Genomic DNA, 20645 nt, shown 5'->3' with positions numbered 1-20645 from the left:
AAAACAATAATAAATAATCATTTTTTGTTGTGAAGCGAAACAAATTTCGATTTTCGCATAAATTTGGCACGGTTTTTAATGGACTTTTTCTTGAAAGGTTTCACTTTATTTTTCGTTTGATTTACTTTTTCCATTTTGTTAAACTATTGATAATATTTTTAGAATAAAAAATCCTCCTAAAACTTTATATACTCGCATTAGAATTCAAAATATTTTCACGTAAAATATACTTACCTACCTACATATAACTAAAACTCAAAAGTAACAACAATCTATTCTTTCAAAGAGGCCAACAACTTATACAACAAAAACAAATATATAATAAATTAACTATCAATAAACACTACTTTCCTATGAAACAACAAAAACGAATTCTTAAATTAACACACTACTGCACTGAACAGATATCGATAAAGATGACAGAACAGATTAGAGAAAATCTTACGCAGGTTTGTCAAAATGACAGTGATTATTTCATTCATAGAAGATTCTGACCAATAGAAAGCTACAGAAATCTAAATTAAATCGATAATTTTTGATAATTTCCCGTCGTCAAGTATATTACGTCAGATGCCCTTCGTTGCTACGAAAAAATACATTCAGTGACATTAATGACAATTAATGTTTTTAAAATTATAAAAGTGATGACTTTCAACCGCCAAATTAATATTTATAACAACTGTTTTTTGAATTGTACTAATTTGTACTTACATAAATAAATTACAATAAAATTTTGGTTTTGAACAGTTTTATTCATGAAATAATCGCAACAAATTGCACTCGAACTCTAAAATTAATATAGAATTTTAGAGCTCTTGTGCAATTACTACTGATAATTTCTCTATGTTGCCTAATTAGTTATTTAGTTATAATATGTTCGATTTCTTGTCAGAAATAAAAAATTTTAGTAGTTCCAAGATTACACAAAATCTAGGCATGGGATAAAAAAGTTTTTTTGAAAAAAGTTTTTTTTTCTTCTTAATGGCGGTGCAGGCTCCTTTTTTTAATATTTTATTTAGTTATAGAGTAATTTCCACATACTAACATATTTCTGAAATTGGGCTCTGTACCGCCATTCTTTATTATATTACGAATATGTGTGCCAAATATCTCGACAAAATATTCAAAATTAGAGCCGCAATCTTGAAACGCGTTTGTTGCTACCTGTTGATCGCTACTGTAGCCTCTTAAGACACGTCTTAAGGTTAAGATCTGTTGGTGAAACCAGGCATTAAAGACATTTTAAATTCAAATAACAATATCGATAACCTACTTTTGTTTTTAAAAGACTTTACTAAGCAAAGTGTAATTAGCTGCTACTGCTCCACTAATAACCTTATTAGGGTAAAGCGGGTTTTCTTAATACAAAAAATGAATAATGTACAAACTACTTAGTCGATCTAGCTGAGATTTAGCACACTGGAAGAACTCGTTCATTGCCATAATTTTAAGTGCAGTAGAGCGTCGATTATCCGAACGTCGATCAACCGAACGACCAGTTATCCGAACTCCCGACTCTCGCGCCCCACACTCGAGTACCAAGCAAGCGTTAGTAATTAACGCTTAAAATATCTATTTCTTCAATATTGTATCCAAAAATATGTTGTTGCAAAGACTGCACTTTTTTGTTTAATTGCTATTTGTCATTATTAAGATATATAAATATGTAGGTATGTAAATATGGCTTTTATTCACTTGTGGATAAATATGTATGACTATATCAATATAGTTCGATTATCCGAACTAATCGGTTTTCCGAACACCCATGCCCCCCAATTAGTTCGGATAATCGTCGCTCTACTGTAGTTATATTACATATCATTATTCAGAAAACAAAGTTATTAAAATTTATTTACTGCAAAAATAAGGGCTTTTGCAATTATTATCCCGGTCTAGATAATTAGGTATTAGAGCTTTATTTGATTATTTTTCCCTAAAATGCGAAGAAATATTTTATAGTTTAACATAACGTTTTCACTTTTTACGATTATTAAAAAAACAAAGCAAAATCAGCTGTACATCTTCAAGGATCTGCCATCAGCTATCCTTCATATACTTGTTAGATCCTTCAAAAGCCTGTATAAGACTTTTTCAGTTTTTTTACTAGCCTACAACAAAATTATTACGCACTTTACTAAAGTATACTGTAATAAAGGTGCGTGCAGACATGAAACAAATCTTCGTGTCTTAACACCGTCACATTTTAAGTCTGGATCGCATTGCGTAAAAGCGTAACACCATAACATAGTAACATCGAGGTGTCCCATCGGTTGTCGGTATTTTGCCGGCACATCAAAGCAATTGTAGGTTGCACAACTTGTTCGAAAGTTTGGTTTGCAAGATTTGTTTGTGTACCTACACACTCGCGATTTACCTTGTGTATCATTTATTTAGTTGAAATAATTGTTATTATGGAGTAGACGGAAGAATCTACCATTGATTTTATAAATAGTCACCAAAATATAGAAATTTTATGGGATAAAAAACATCCGAAATATAATAAAATAAAAAGCATGACGCTTGTGAAGTACTCGAAGTCTGTTGCAGACATTTTGGTAAAATGTTTGTAAAGGCCACTAATTGTCTGAAATTTGAAATCCAACAGTAAGTGTCTTACACTGTAGGTACATCCTTTTCCCGTTTCTATTACTACCTATATAGTCCAGGGCGCATCTGTTTTGAGATGGACGTTGAGAGGTGACTCAAATTTTTTTTGCAGAAATTGCTTGAAAATAACTTAAATAATAATATTTGAGTTATCCTCCCACTCAAAATGGTCCAGAACATTGTTTAAATAATCAAAATGTCAAAATATGAAGGAAAAATTCGATTTTTTTATTGGTTTTTTGATTATAACTTTAAAACTATTGATTTCTGAGAAAAGTTGTACTGACATAAAAGTTGCGTTATTAAATTTCCTACAATATAGAATTGGTTATAAATTTAAAAAATAATCACCCTTGTTGCAAAATAGCAATAATTGCGAAAAGAACCATGCACAAACAAGTATTGGCATTTTACGTTTTTCAACCATTTGTGCTACACTTATAGGACCTTCATATTTTACCCAGAAAAACATAATGATATAGTAAAGCAACACTGTAAATTTCATTAAGATCGGTTTAACAGATTTTGCAAAATAATTTTTGCAATCCAGCTTTCGCAAAAAAAATTCATGTTTTTTAAATGTTGCAGGACTGAAAATAAAGCAGATAGCAAATTTATTTTTTTTTGATTATAGAAGTGTACTGTACCTTTCATTTGCCATTTGCAAAATTAAAATCGATTAATTACCACGGCGCCAGGAAATTTTTTAAATAAACATTAATTTTTGGTGCTACGCGCAGGACAGCGGTGTTCAATTCACACAAGTTGATTTCCACCAAAAATTTTTCCTTTATCTAATCTATTATTTTTCCTTTATCTAAAATCTTTATCTAATATATTATTTTCTTAATCTATATTTTGTTGTATTTTAATATTTCAATTCCACAAAAATCAAGCTAATTTTATTATTGTTTGTGAAATATTGTTTAAACAATTGCATATTTTTAAAAATAATAAACTTTTATTCTCTAAGTTAAAATATATGAACAAAGAAAATTTTTGCTAAAAAAAGTGTTATTTGAAAGGATAGAGTATGTGTTTTTATTTTGCAATAAACAAATTTATTTATTTATGTCGAAATGTAATAAAAATTAAAATGTATCAATCATTATCAAAGGTCATTGGAATGCCCAATCAGAGCAAACTATCAGCTGTCCTGCGCGTAGCACCAATAATTAATGTTTATTTAAAAAAATTCCTGACGCCGTGGTAGTTAATCGATTTTAATTTTGCAAATTGTAGATAAAAGATACAATACACTTATATATGTAAAAAAAAATTTCAACTTGCTATCTGCTTTATTTTCAGTCCCGTAACATTTTGAAAAAATGAATTTTTTTTGCGAAAGCTGGATTGCAAAATTTATTTTGCAACATCTATTAAACCGATCTTAATGAAATTTACAGTGTTGTACTGTATCATATAGTTTTTCTGGATGAAATATGAAGGTCCTAAGTGTAGCATAAATGGTTGAAAAACGTAAAATGCGAATACTTGTTTTTGTATGGTTTTTTCGCAATTATTGCTATTTTGCAATAAGGGTGACTATTTTTTAAATTTTTAACCAATTCTATACTGTAGGAAATTTAATTAAACAAGAAAAATCCCGAAACAGTTCGATTTTCATTTTTAAATTATGATATTTTGGCATATATATCACACGAGTGACGTCATCCGTCTGGGCGTGATGACGTACCTAATCAATGATTTTTTAAATGAGAATGGGGGTCGTGTTCTAGCTCATTTGAAAGGTTATTCAATTCTCTATTCAGTATTATAAACGTTAATATCATTATTTATACGGGGTGTCCAAAAATAATTTTTTTAAATTAAACTAATTGACAGAAAAAGAAGAATGTATGTCATTTTTTAATTCAAAATAATTTACTAGTGTCAGAAAACAGGAAAAAAATGTTTATTTGAAAAATAAACATTACTTTTCGCTTAAATTAAATGTTCAAACTTCCAAGAAGCAGGTGCCTAGCGGGAGCTGGCTTGAACATAAATTTAAGCGAAAATCAATGTTTATTTTTCAAATAAACATTTTTGAAGTTATTTTTCTTTAGGCGCGATGCGATTGAGAGTAAAATTTCATAAATCTGCGCGCATGCGCACACAGACAGTAGTAGTTCGTTGCTAATCTTTCAAGATAGGTATGTATGTATCTGTATCAGCCCAAATAAGTCATTAAAAGAATATATTAATGTTTTTAGTAAATGTATTATTTATTATAATTTTTGGATTTGTCTTTCTCTGTAGTAAGATAATAAAATATTATGTAGGTATAACATTTTTATATGTCTATTTGTCACCGTGATGTTTAATTATATCCGAAACTTACGTGTCACTTAAAGAAGCTCGGTGGCGTAGTTGGTAGAGCGTTGGGTCAGTGATTGGAAGGTCGCGCCGGTCGCGGGTTCCGATCCTGGATGATTCATATTTTTTTTTTAATTTTTGGTTGTTTTAATAAAAATTTTTTGAAAGTGGTAGATAGGAAAGTTAGTTTAATATTTAAATAAAATACAAATAACCTGTTAAGTATATTTACTTCGTTGAAATTATATAATCGAAGAATAACTTCTTACGTGCGTACAAAGTACACACACATTTTTTTTCTGTTTTATGATAAGAGTAAAAAATATTTTGAATTAAATAAATTACATACATTCTTCTTTTTTGTCAATTAATTTAATTTAAAAAATTGTTTTTGGACACCCTGTATAAATCATTCTATTACTGTTTACATTACTGAATAGAAAATTGAATACCCTTTAAAATGAGCTAGCACCCGGCCCCTATTCTCATTTAAAAAATCATCGATTACGTCATCACGCCCAGATAGATGACGTCACTTGTGTGATATATATGCTAAAATATCAAAATCTAAAAATAAAAATCGACCTGTGTCGGGATTTTTTGATTAAAAATTAATTAAGATACGTTTAGAAACAGCTGGAATATTCATAAAATACAATATGACGTATTTGTTTTATGTCACAAAATAATTTATGCGGACTAGTTACTAATAATTTCTTTAATTTGATTCAATTTTTCCGCATTCAGTAAATATTTTTTGTCATTATGATACATTACAGAACATTGTAAATTTATTATCGGCAATAAAACCGGTAAAGTTTAATCAATCGATATAGTTTTCATCATTGAATTAATTATACCGATCAATTAATAAATATAATTATCTAGCTAATTAATTTCATCATTGCCTATTCATTTTGTATTTATGACATTTTGTTTCTGATTAAAAAATTGCGTACAAAAATTAACTAGTAACGGTGTGCAGAGTAAATTTTTAATTCACCAACAAAATCAATAAATACGAGACTTGTTCAATTGCAACTCATCTTTGTTCTAGTCTACATATTTATAAAAAAATTGTTTGTAAATATATCTAAATGTCCAGCTTTCAAGTCCATATTGTAGTATCGAGAACACGTAGCATCTCAAAGCTCTATCATGTATTTGGTCTTTTTTATATTCATTTTTAGTCCATATTATTCACAGACATTGTTTGTTTTGTTTAGTAGTAGTTGGAGTTGTTCAGCAGAGCTTGCCATAATCACGGTGTCATCTGCATATCTTATGTTGTTAATAGATCTTCCGTTAATTATTATTCCTTCACTTTGAGATAGCAATGCTTCTTCAAAAATGGCTTCACTATATGCATTAAAGAGTAATGGAGACATAATACATCCCTGCCGAACTCCTCTCCTGATTTCAATTTCTGGACTGGGTTCGTTATCTATTACAATTTGTGATCTTTGATTCCAGTAAAGGTTTGTTATTATTCGTAAGTCTCTTTTGTCTATGTTTTTTGTCTTTAGAATTTGGACTAATTTTTCTTTTTTTTTCCATTGCTGTAATCCAGTTTGGGTATAACCCACTTTGTGAACGATACTATGGACAGATTCTATAGAAATTTCTCTGATTTCAATTCGACGATTTTCTCTAATCAAGTCTTCCACACATGCCACATTCCTGTCTGTTGATGCATTACTCAAAGCACTTGGTTGCGGCTTATCATGCCTTTATTGTCTTCCACTCTTAAAAATTTTCGACACCGTTCCTTGACAGTTGGATACGCAAAACATACGTTTTCATACACTAATTGCATTCGCGTATGAATTTGCAATGGTTACAAACCTTCAGCACACTAATATTGGTGAAATAATATAATCACCTCGCGGTTAGTATTGGAAAATTCTCGAGAATGAAAAATCGGAGAATATTCTCGATATGGAGAATTTTCTGAGAATGAACCCCATGACGCACTTAAGAATATTGTTGAAGATGAAAAATAGGGTTTTAAAAATCATGATCTTATATACAAAATTTTGACACGAAACAACAGTGTTCTTTGTATATAAAAAAATACAAGAACAACAGAAAACATAAAATTTCTTTGATAAAAAAATGAAATTTTCTTTTTAACAGCAAATAATCGATGTGGTATGATAAAAGATGAGACCTCAGATTCAGAATCTATTTCTATCATTAGCTACAATCTACAATCTGCATTTCAATGTACTGATGAGTTGTGGGATTTTGTTTTTCACGAATGGTCAGCTCAGTCATGGATTGGTCTACGTCTAACAATGTTAAATTGTGAGCAGTAAAAGTTACCTTACGAACCCGTTCAGCAATGAGCCGGTTTCTTTTAGAGGAGTGGATAAAAAAACCATAAGTACTGAAACTTCTTTCAGTCGCTGCACTGGATGAAGGCATACTTAATATATCAACTACTATTTTAGGTAATTTTGTTCAGAAACATGTACTTTTTCACCATATGATTAAGTCTAGTTTTTCAATTGATTTTACAACGTATGGTTTTCCAAAAAATCCCTCTCTAGACCGATAAAGTACCAAATCTGCCATTATTTCAGCCGACTCATCACCATATTTTAAAGTTGCTAAATTATCTACAAACGCAGTTTCCTCAACTTGTTCTTCTCTGCTTAAATGAACACCATTCTAAATATTTGCACGTTAATATTGCACCAAAACAATAAATATTGACACTGTAAACACTCTTGCTAGTGGTACATGGGATTGGCAAAAACAATATACCTACATATTTTTTAAATTATAATAATTTGACCCGTATCTAGTTTTTATTTTTGTTTCGGTTTTTGAAAATATAAAAAATTTTTGCCGAGAGTATTCTCGAGAGAATTTTCTGGCCGAGAATATTCTCTTGAGAATATCCTCTTCTAACATCACTACTCACGGTAATTATATTTCTCCAGAAAGGATTTCACTACGGCTTTCATAGAGCTACTCCAAATCGGTCATTACAAATTCGCTGGTCATCATCATATCTATTAGGACTTTAAAGAAGGCTGCTCTGAAAAGCTCATTTGATGTACATTCATACCATTCTCTCTGGTTGCACAGCCATGACTGACATTCTACGTCGTACTATGCTTCTTTGTCCTTGGATCTTTTCCCGTATAACCAATTGGAGCCAAAAAAATCTCTCCAAGCTTCCATTACACTAAAAAACTCAAGAAAACGTAGCACCTCGGCAACCAAACTTTTAGCTCCAACTTTAAATCTCTTGTGCAGAGCAGTCTCATCATTTTGTCGAAAGTTTCTCTAGCCTTTTCTAGTCTGATTTTGATTTCCTGAAAGTAATCATTCGTGGAATTAATCATTGCTCCAAGATATGCAAATTTTTCCACTCCTTCGACATTGGTTCCGCTTATTAGAAGGTTCCTCTTTATTGCTTTGAGTTTTTGATATTATCATAAATTTTATATTTTGACGTTCAGTATTAGACTGTAATCTATTGAATACTCCGCTATTCTGGTCACCAGTCGTTGAATAGGAACTCCATTTACCTTTATTCCAGCTGTTTCACCCTCAAGAGCTTTTTCAGGATCTCATACGAGTAGGCATTTTAAGAATTGGCGACAAGACGTATCCCTGTCACCCCACGTCTAATTTCAATTTCATCCAACAGCTGTTCGTTGACACATACTTTTTCTCGCTAAATTTATGTACTCGAATTATTGTAAAGTAACTGTTTTGAAGTTACATTTATTTAGTTCTCAAGGAGCAAATATTGGGAGATCTCGGCTACCCAGTCTCAGGAAATTGGGTAGAAAATACAGTCCATTAATTATTAGTATGGGTCATTCAACGAATATACGACTCTCTTGGATTATCTCGACAACGAATATTTTACTGTGTAACATAAGAAGTACGAAAGTAAATTTCTCTAATAATTATTCCAGTAAACAACAATGTAATTTTCAATTTACTTTCATTCTTATATTTTGCACAGTAAAATATTCGTTGTCCATATAATCCAAGAGAGTCGTATATTCGTTGAATGACCCATATTACCGATTATTGTTCTGAACAAATTTCTCTTCTGAGGAAACTGATATTTCTACAGGCACACTAGCAAATAGTCTAAGAGCTGGGAGCGGATTTTGTGCGTTATAAGTAATATGGAAAAACTATACGGGAATATGTTGAATTAATTGTGTACATGACTTTCCCAAATGGCCGGAAACCAGAGTGGGAGATGAGGGTTGTTATATGAGGTCAAAGTCGCGGTTTTTATTATTTTTTTTGTGACGCTCATGATAGTGCACCAGAATTTGGGAATAAGTAGGTTATGACGTAACTAAGTAAAATCTCTAGGGGCGAAACGCTGCGTGGCCGACAAAGGGGTGGGGGCAGGGGTGAATATAAAAAATATAAAGGGTTTTTTGCGACGGTCGTGATAGAGATAGTGCACCAAAATTTGGGAATAAGTAGACCATGACATAACTAAGTAAAATTCCCAGAGTAGTTATAAGGGGTCAAAGTCGCGGTTTTTATTATTTTTTTTGTGGCGCTCATGATGGAGATAGTGCACCAAAATTTTGAAGTAAGTAGGTCATGACGCAACTAAGCAAAATCTCCAGGGGCGGAACGCTGCTTGGGGTACAAAGGGGTGGTAGGCAGGGGTGATTATAAAAATATAAGGGGTTTTTTTGCCGTTCGTGATCGAGATAGTACACCAAAATGGGTGAATTTTATATTCACCCTCTCCCCCACCCCTTTGTCGGCCACGCAGTGTTCCGCCCCTGGAGATTTTACTTAGTTACGTCATGACATACTTATTCCCAAATTTTGGTGCACTATCTCGATCATAAGCGTCACAAAAAAAATAATAAAAACCGCGATTTTGACCCCTTATAACTACCCTCGTCCCGCACTCTGGTTTCCGGCCGTTGGGGAAAGTCATGTACACAACTAATTCAATATATCCCCGTATAGTTTTTCCATATTACTTATCACGCACAAAATCCGCTTCTATCTCTCCGACTAAAACATACTAAGAGACGATATTTTGTGAAAATCTAAAATGTTGTGTTTTTATGTTTTATTTTACTAATTAATTTTTAGTATCCAATTTTTCACTTACATTAATAGACAGACTAAACGCAATAAATGTTTAATCTATATTTATGTGATCAATCATTTAAATAATTACTTATTCATAAACATATAATTAAATGGTGAAATTATATCACTTCGTTAAACGTTACTGATTTTAATTTAATGCTGATAATAAACATTAATGATACAAGTAAATTGATGATCCCACTCATGGGATAATACCTGACAGGTGAAACCTATAATCGATTAATGATCTTGTAAGATGATGTTGTACAACCATGTAAGACGAATGGATGAGAATACTCTCCCAAAAATTGCCCTAGAAAACAACCCGCCCGGTTCAAGACCCCCCGAAGACCACCTAAAGATGGAGGGATAGTTGGCAATCTACTTCCCAGGAAATTAACCAGAGGCAACTTCAGAATCTTCAAGAGCAAGCAAGATCTTCAAGAAGTAAAGGAAGAAGAAGAATAAATAACAGGACATATACCGAAACAATGGTTACTCTCCACCTTTTGCGTTATCCCTAAAAATACAAAATCTAAAGAGTGCAGTTAATACAGAACAATATCATTAATAACTCATGTTCTCAAATTATTGTTGAAAATGATACATAGATGGTGGTATGTATAAATAAAAAACTGGAAGTAGGAATAAATGATAATCAGTTTGCCAGAGAGGCATTATTTGCTTTTAATTTGATAGCTGGATATGATGGATAATATGAATGTCATCATCATCATTCAACCCGGATCTATACACTGCTTGATATAAGCCTCCCTCAGTCTTTTCCATGCATTTCTGCTTTGTGCTGTTTGCAAACAGCACAATATGAATGTTAATCAGAATAAAAAAGGAACATTTATTGTTTATTGTTTTTCAAACTTTTCAAGAATGTTCAAAAGTATGTACAAAAGTTATGCTTCTTTCTCAGGCAACTAAAAAAGTTTTCACGATTTTTTACAAGGCATCATTTTCCCCTATAACATTATAAACAAGAGCTTGAACATTTAATCAAACAAATATAACATTATTGTTCTTGTTACGATTTTTCTAATTGTTGGGTCTAAATATAATATTATTTGCCCACAATCTCATTGGGTAATTTTACTTCAATTTTTATTTACAAAGCGATATTCACAAAAATCTGCAATAATTAGAATAATTATGGTGCAATTTTGTTTGCAAAATCATTCGTAATGATGTGTTAATATAAGAAACAGACAAATAATATTTATTGTTTGTCATTTTTGTTTAAATATTTAATCAAATAATATATTTACTATTTAAATATTTATAAACGAATATATAGGTACCTATTAGTAAGTACATGACATGTAAGAGAAACTTATGAGGCTGGAAAATTAAAACACTTGGAAATTGGAATGGAAGGAATTTACTAAGTGACGAGGAAATATTCAACATATAAGTAGAACGGAAAATTTCGAAGAGCTTATAAATAATATAATAACACAACAGTATATGAAGAAGAAGAAGAACTGAAGAAAATGTCTATAAAGAACGAGCAAAGAAAAGACTGCCTAATGAAAAAGTAATAAAAGAAATAATCGAGAAACTAAAGAAAAATAAAAGCCTAGGAAAGGATGAAGTAACAGCTGAAATGTTTAGATATTGAGAACAAGTAATAATAATTAAACATTTGAAAAAGTTGCTGAAAGAAATATGGGAACAAGAACACATACCGATAGAATGGATTGAAACCACACTGTGTGTCCAATTCACAAAAAAAGCGAGACAAAAGTTTATGTCATAATTACAAGTGAAGTGCGCTACTAAGTGTATCACATAAAAAACTTGCACTATAAAAGATATCCCAAAAAAATACACTCACCAACACAAAATTCCGCCACCCAAAATTTTTTATTAAGTTTGACAATTTATAACTTTTTTATTTGTGCTCCGATTTTCAAGATTCTTGCAATAGTTTCTAGGTACATGTATTATTATCGTTTGGTATTATTCTGGTAACACAAATTTTTTTTTGCTTGCATTGCATTATACAGGGGTGAATGGAAGAGTTGTATTTTCTCCTAACTTTAAAAAATTTTGTGGAAAAATTAAAGGATTGATTTTGTTTCATAGTCCTGGCATGTTATCCAGGAGGCATCACTAAAAGTTTTGTTTTTTGAATTATACGAATATCTCTTTTCTTGTAAGAGGTGTACTTTTGTAAGAGGTGTTTGCAAATAAAAACACTTTTGGACTCATAAAATAGAGGTTAAATTGATAAGATTAGAATGGCCCGCATGCAGCCCAGATCTCAATCCTATTGAGCATTTATGGGATGAATTAAAAATGTTATTCGCCGTCATCCTAGGCCTCCAGAAAATTTGGTACAGTTATGGCTCCGGTAGAGTAATATCGGGCTATTCCCCAGGTAAGGATAACATATCTTTATTCGATGCCAAACAGATTTCGAGCAGTCGTTGCTGCAAGAGGTGGATATACCCGCTATTGAATTGTTTTGTTTTGTTGTTAATTTTGTTTTGTTCTGTTAATTTTAGTGAGTTTGATATTTTTAATTAAAAAAACCTTCAAAGAAGTCTTTTTATTTACAGCTCTAACAAGAAAAGAGATATTCGGATAATTCAAAAAACAAAACCTTAGTGATACCTCCAGGATAATACAAAAGGAGTATGAAACAAAATCAGCCGTCCAATTTTTCCACAGAATTTTTTAAAATTAGGAGAAAATACAAGCTTCCATTTACCCCCGTATAATGCCATTTAAGCAACAAAAAATTTTACCGCAATAATAACAAACGACATCAATACATCGACGCTGCCAAGCCAAAACGGCATAAACGCCAAAATGACCAATTTTTAGTTAGCTGCACCAAAAAATAGGATTTTAATTTCCGCACCAAACAGTCAACGCGGTATAACCCCAGACAAAGTGAAATAGGGGTAATATTGGTTTAAAATTTTTATAAACGCCAGTCTAGTCACGCACGTGAACACCGACGTGAACACCGATTGACATAATCGCCAGTGCCCGTAAGATTATCATTGTGTACAGTTCGGTCCAGTAATAATAGTAAAGGTATGTATTTTTACAATTTTTATGGATAAGTAACATGATATTACTTACCTCTGCAGTATTTTCAATTTGTATTGATTTTTGAAGCGTAAATACACTGAAATTCTCTAAAAACTATAAGGCGTTTATGCCAAAACCAAATATTTACATCGTGGTTGACACAAGCGCCATTCCTCAATGGTATTCTTATGGAGGTTTCTTATTTAAAAATTGCGCAAATAAAAAGTTTCTTTTAAAATTTTCTATTGTAACTTTGTACTAGTGTGATGAACAATTCATTTTGTATTACAGCATATAGTACAAATCAATTTTATATAGCTAAAAATGGCGATCGATTTTTGGCGTTTATGCCATTTTTTTGTTGCAGATGAATAGCAAAAGTAAAAAAATAATGGCCTTACTAAATGACAATAAAATTTATGCCCAAGCAGTAAAAATTATATACAGACTGACAATAATTCCCCTATATTCCCCTTAGAGTTTTATGATATTTATAATGCCAACATTGCAGAAGCTTTTAGCAATGACATTATCATCTTTGAGGAACCACCAGACGTTGCAGTAGAAGAAGAAATATTTAGTCACGATCTCACATCATGTTTCAACTTAGCAGCAGATAATGGTTTGGGTGCCGGTATAAGTAGTGATCAAAATAAGGAAAATACAAGCAATCAAATCAATAATGATGTTGAACCAAATATTGACAGTGATTATGATTTAGAATCCGCTATTATTAGATATCCGCTCCTATTTGCGAATTATTTACTTTTAAGTATTTCATCCTACCATCAAAAACATGTTTAAAGAATTTAGGGTATTGTTTTTAACTTAGAATGTATTTTTGGTTTAAAAAAATAAAGCCTATCAAAAATCTTCGTAATTTCATAATTTTTCTTGTTGGCATAAACGTCAATTTTTTATTCTCGTTTTTTTTTTCATTAATGGCATGTATCCCTTTTAAGCGCCATATTGGCTAACCTTACAACGATGCGATCGACACAAACGCCAGAGGTAAGTTTGGCATATTCACCAATGTTATATCTCGATTGGACATAAGCGCCATTTTCTAGTTTTTAATTTATTTCAGACAGTATTTTCAGCTACATTCATGTTCGCAAAATATTAAAATTTGAAAAAAAATCATCAATTTTTTTGAGTCACTGTGCAGATAAGCAGAATTGGTAAAAATAAAAATAATCAGTTTTATGTGTTTCCTGAAAAATCAAGTTAATGTCATTTATGCCGTTTTGGCTTGACAGCGTCGACATGTACCTACATATTGATGCAAGAATCTTGAAAATCGGAGTACCAATCAGAAAGTTATATATTGTCAAACTTAATCAAAAATTTTGGGTGGCGGAATTTTGTGCCGGTGCGTGTAGATAATGAATTATGAAAAAATTAATAAGAATAATAAAATTAACTTCTTCTTCACGTGCCATATCAGAATTTTTCGACGTTGGCGAGCACCATTATTGCGACGGCTTCTCGACTTCCGCAATATGGAATGATTGTCCCGCATTTGATATCTGCGTCCATTCACGAATGTTTTTTAATCAAGAACCTTGTTTTCGTCCTGCACCTCTACGGCCCTCTATTTTGTCTTTAAGGATCAGTTGTAATATTTTATATCAATTTCCCCTCACTATATGTCCCAGATAAGACATTTTCTGGTGTTTAACAGTCTTTAGCAGCTCTCTATTTTTGTTGACCATCCTTAGTACTTCTTCATTAGTTTCTCTTGCTATCCAAGGTATCTTCAGTATCAGTCTATGAATCCACATCTTCAATGCTTCAATTCTGTTCATGATCGATACTTTTAGCGTCCACACTTCTGCACCATACAAAAGTACAGACGAAACATAGACCAAACATAAAAGTGACACTCAGAAAAATAAAGTATAGGCTTAAAATAAATGGAAAAGAAACAGATAAGTTTGAAATAACTTAGGTGGTGCGACAAGGGGACCCACTGTTATCAACGTTGTTCAGTATCTGTCTTCAAACTATCGTCAAAGAAGCCGGAATCAACAGGAAGGAACTTGTATATCAACTAAAACGCCTAATGATAGCCAGAAGTAAACATGAATTAAAAGAAATACCAAAAAGACTAGAAGCGAAAGCGAGAAAAAAAGGGATATACATAAACTAAGAAAAGATCAAATATATGGATGGGACAGAGAGATAACATGCAAGGATAATAACTGACAAAAATCACAGAAAGAAAAATATATAAATTCGAAGAAGTACAAAGATTCCAATACCTAGGAGCGACATTCACCAGCAGACCAAGTATGAAGGAAGAAATCCAAGCAAGAATTATGGCTGGTAATCGTTGTATCTTTCCTCTAAATCTATCTATCTATAAGCGAGGTTCCTACAGCCTCTGCCGCTTCTCGCATTTCGACCGCCATCCTTTTCTGTCCATCCATTCGTCTTCTTTGATGGCTCTATCTTGCATGATGTACCGTACATTTTCTTCCCAGGCAACTGAAGGTCTTCCCCTTCTTCTTCTTTGGTGTGGTATGTAATTCAAAGCTTTCTTTGGCCATCTATCTTCATTCATTCGTTTCACGTGACCATACCACACTAGTTGTCTAGTTTCAATTCTATCTACACTGGAATATACAGTACAGTATGTGTCCTCCTTCTAATATCTTCATTCCTGATGTGATCTTTTTTAGATATACCACACGCTGTCCTTAGATAATCCATTTCTACTACTTCTATTCTTTTTCTATCTTTTTTTTCTTTCCTCTTCCTTTATCTTTCCTCTAAACAAGTTATTAAAAAATAAAAACATATAGTGCTATATGCCAGTGAAACATGAACGATAAACAAATCCAATGAAGGGATGCTCCAAGTATAACTAAGAAAATTCCTTAGGAAAATATTTGTAATAAGCTGTGGAATGGAATGTCGATAAAACGACCAAATATAAAACTAAAAAAGTTGTATGTAGAACCGAATATCATAGTGATCCGAAAATTAGAAAGACTGACAGATTTGGATATGTTGCGACATATCTAAAGAATGAAAACCACGGGACTACCCAAAATAATGATAAGGGGGTACCAGAAGGAAAGAAGAGGACAGGTAGGCCAAAACCAGGTGAAAGAAGGATTTGAAAAGACATAGAACATAAAATCCTAAATTGGGAAAATAAAGCAGCAAACAGGAAAGGATGGCAAAGTAAGCCGAGCTGTGGGTCTTCTAGGCCTGGGGAGCTATATTACACATAATTTCAAAAGTTATGCATCACTCCTCGTATTCACGATGTTTACGCTTTTATAAATCCGTATCTTTATCACATATTTAATGGGCCTTTTTATAAAAAATATACCTTTTTGGTTTTTTTATTTTATTTGAATACCCATTTAATTGACCTGGTTTGCCAAGGTGTAAACATTTGAAAAATTTATTCTGGAGAAATTTTTGAAAACGTGATTAAAAATGAATCGTACTTTAACTTCTGAGTTGGACCGTATAATAATTATCGATTTAGTTGAAGAAGGCCATTCACAGTGGTTCGTGGTGGAAAGAGTGGGTGTTTCTCAAAGTGATGTCTCACGGATATGCAATAGGTTCCTGGAGACAAACGCGATACGGAATAGAGCTCGGTCTGGTAGACCCCGAGTTACCAATGATCGACAGATTGGATATATCAGAATTTACATCCGTAGAAATTGTTCTATGTCTGTACCAGCCCTCCAAAGAGAATTCAGGTATGCTACAGGAGTCAGAGTATCGTTGGCTACAATAAGAAGAAGAATTTTAAACTCAGGTTTGAGGAGTCGTCGACCAATAAGAGTTCCTCAGCTACAACCTAGACATGTTTTGGACCGCTTCCAGTGGGCTTAAGAACACATACAGCTCCCTCAACAGTTTCGGAATTTTGTGCTTTTTTCAGACGAGACCAGAATCTGTTTAAATAGTGATAACCGGCGAATTCGTGTGTGACGAGAGTCAACAAGAGCTGCACAACTAGCCACACACGAATTCGCCGGTTATCACTATTTAAACAGATTCTGGTCTCGTCTGAAAAAAGCACAAAATTCCAAAACTGTTGGGGGAGCTGTATGTGTTCTTAAGCCCACTGGAGGCGGTCCAAAACATGTCTAGGTTGTAGCTAAGGAACTCTTATTGGTCGACGACTCCTCAAACCTAAGTTTAAAATTCTTCTTCTTATTGTAGCCAACGATATTCTGACTCCTGTAGCATACCTGAATTCTCTTTGGAGGGCTGGTACAGACATAGAACAATTTCTACGGATGGAACTTCTGATATATCCATGCTGTCGATCATTGGTAACTCGGGGTCTACCAGATCGGGCTCTATTCCGTATCGAGTTTGTCTGCAGGAACCTATTGCTTATCCGTGAGACATCACTCTGAGAAACACCCACTCTTTCCACCACGAACCGCTGTGAATGGCCTTCTTCAACTAAATCGATAATTCTTATACGGTCCAACTCAGAAATTAAAGTACGATTCATTTTTAATCACGTTTTCAAAAATTTCACCAGAATAAATTTTTCAAATGTGTGTACACCTTGGCAAACCAGGTCAATTAAATGGGTATACAAATAAAATAAAAAAACCAAAAAACGTATATTTTTTATAAAAAAGGCCCATTAAATATGTGATAAAGATACGGATTTATAAAAGCGTAAACATCGTGAATACGAGGGGTGATGCATAACTTTTGAAACTATGTGTATATACATGGTATATTTACTTTAAATGATTTTTTTATTATATTTAGTAATGCCTCGACAACTAATGGCCATTGGCATGGTAGGTACGGTGAACTTTTGCAGTTAGGTACCTAGTGTCATGTGTAGTGTGTGTGTTGAGTAAGTGTCTTGTTACTTTGCAAAGTCGACGTCATTGTCTTTGCAAAGAGACGCTAATTGTACTTTAAATGATTATTTTATGTAAAAAGATTAAATATATAGTATAAATAGACAGGTACTTACGTAATTTAGCTGCATCTGTTACGACACCTAAAAATGTCACGAACAAAAGACTAGCTTTGACACAAAAACCCATAATTTTAATGACAATCTGCAAATAATGACGTTCGGCGATAGCCAGCAAGTGCCAAGGTTAAATTTTCTTTGCCGGCCGGTGACTTACAGCGAAAAGATGCTGCCGCGATCCCGAAGTTTCCTTTTATAGGCGTATAAGTATAAACAATCATTGTTGATCGGTGGAAAATAGCGTTAAAATTTACTTTATGCTGGGCAAGGTGAACAACATTCATTTAGACTCATGCTGACAATTTAAAGAAAATGAATTTTACTATTTTTGAAAATTTCGTACATAAGATTTGAGTAACAATCCCTTATTTTTCGATGCTTCATGTTTCCCAGGGGAAAGCGCTTCCAGGGCATTAAAAAACAAATTTTTTTATTTTTCAAATTTTTTATGATCCTTGATTTGTTCTTTGCTCGGTGAATTATTTTCTTCTTTAGGTATACTATGTCTTCTAAGTATTCATTTCCTGCTTCTGCTTCCATACATTCACTTTGGTTTGACTTATGCTTTCCATTTAGTAATTCGTCAAAATACTCTTTCCACCTCTCTACTATTTCTCCTCCCCTCTTATATTATTCCCCGCTTTATTTTTAACGAATATGGGTTTTTGTTGGTATCCTCTTTTCTCATTTCTGGTACCTTGATACAGGTTTTTTATTTCTTTATTTCTTTAGTTCTCTTCTACTGGGCCCGAAAAACGTGTTTTTTTTTCAATTTTTGCTCTATAACTCCTAAGATTTTAACTTTACACCAAAACACCCAAATAAAAATTCACCATAATTAAATTCTGCATAGAGACGTGTTCTTCCCGATTTACTTCGACGAAAATTTTCCCCGGAAAATGCGGGTATTTCCAACAAAATCTTTAAATTTCAATTAAAATTTTAGGTAAGTATATTGTTCATCAATAAATAAATAACTTGGTACTATAAAAGCTCTTCTCGTATATATTATAATTCCAGAAGTCTATGGAAATTAAATGACCAGTTTAGCAACAATTGAATTGTTAATTAAAAATTTACGGTCTATCTATACTGTACCTATCTAATGTACTTTACAGAATTTAAATTGAACTATTTAAGCGACCTCAGGAATATTTTAAAATTATAAACAATTTTTTGGCTTATAAACAAATAAAATATCTCGGGAAATATTAAATTAAATTAAATCATGCAAACGGTATTGGTAAAAAAACGGCAGGACGCTTCTTTTACAAGAAAAAATGGTAAATTGTGATGAGTGGTTCCTGAGACACAATCGGTCAAAGTTGACCAGCATTTACGGCAAAGATATAAACAATAGGATCATAATTTTCGAACTGTCACCTTTTTGTTTCGGTGCTATTTCTCCACACCAATTTTCATATCTTTAAAATACTCATTAGATATATTATTATAATAAAAACGATCGATATTACGAGTGAAAATTGCCAAAACTAGCAAAATTCCAATAAAAAATTAGGTTGGAGAAAATGTAATCTCGAAGTACAAAATCGGTATACGTGAAAAAAATGCATTTTCTCGGTTTCCCATTGAGCAATTTTCTTCATTATTTTTTTGTTCCCATGTAACTCTAGAGCCATCTAACTAACGCATTATTAAATGTCAAAGTTGCTTTTGTTTTGGTGGTGAAAGAGGACAAAATAAAAAGGTGATGGTTCGAAAATTATGATCCTATTGTTTATATCTTTGCCGTAAATGCCGGTCAAATTTGACCGTTTTTATCTCAGGAACCACTCATCACAATTAAACGTTGTTTCTTTTAAAAGAAGCTTCCTGCCACTTTTTTTCCAATGCCGTTTTCATTATTTAATTTAGTTGAATATTTCCCGAGATATTGTGTGTGTGTGTGTGTGTGTGAAAAAATGGCTTGGATGCGAGTCCGTTAGCCACAGATTTTTATTTTATTTTTACCTCAATTTATTAGTTTTGTTATATTTATACGTATTTCACTTAAATGGTTATATTTGTTTCTTTTAAGTAGTTTATGAGTAATTTAAATATTTCCATTTTATGACAACTTAGTAGATATTCTATACTAATTGGAAAATGAACTTGTGTTTGTCGTAAATTGTAATATAATTGATTTATATATCTCTCGTTAATTTTGCATTCCAAGAAAATATGGTTTAAATCTATTTTATAATCTATTCCCGAGATATTCTATTTGCTTCTAAGCTAAAAAATTGTTTATAATTTTAAAATATTTTTGTGGCCGCTTAAATAGTCCAATTTCAATTCTATAAAGTACATTAGATAGCTACAGTATCTTTTTATGCAAAAATCATAGTTATTCGTATACACCATAATTATTGTGGTTATTATAGCGACCGTAAATCTTTAATTAAAAATTCATTTGTTGCTAAACTGTTCATTCAATTTCCATCGACTTCTGGAGTTATAACCTATACGAAAAGAGCTTTTATATTACCAAGTTATTTAATTATTAATAAACAATTACTTATCTAAAATTTTAGTTGAAAATTAAAGATTTTGCTGGAAAAACCCACATTTTCCGGCGAAAATT

At 32.2% G+C, this 20645-nt stretch overlaps 1 protein-coding gene across 1 annotated transcript in view; it reads right to left on the bottom strand.

Moving 5' to 3' along the window:
• Positions 1 to 18237, bottom strand: part of LOC126880023 (protein takeout-like) — a 56740-nt gene extending 38503 nt beyond the window's left edge. Inside the window, exon 1 of the mRNA XM_050643548.1 lies at positions 18059 to 18237. Coding sequence (XP_050499505.1) covers positions 18059 to 18131 — 73 coding nt within the window. The 5' untranslated portion in view covers positions 18132 to 18237. The remainder of the gene's footprint in view (positions 1 to 18058) is intronic.
• Between the last annotated feature and the right edge of the window lie 2408 nt (positions 18238 to 20645).

Source organism: Diabrotica virgifera, chromosome 2 (assembly GCF_917563875.1).
Source record: "Diabrotica virgifera virgifera chromosome 2, PGI_DIABVI_V3a".
Lineage (NCBI taxonomy): Eukaryota > Metazoa > Arthropoda > Insecta > Coleoptera > Chrysomelidae > Diabrotica > Diabrotica virgifera.
This window is presented reverse-complemented; position numbering and strand designations above follow the sequence as displayed.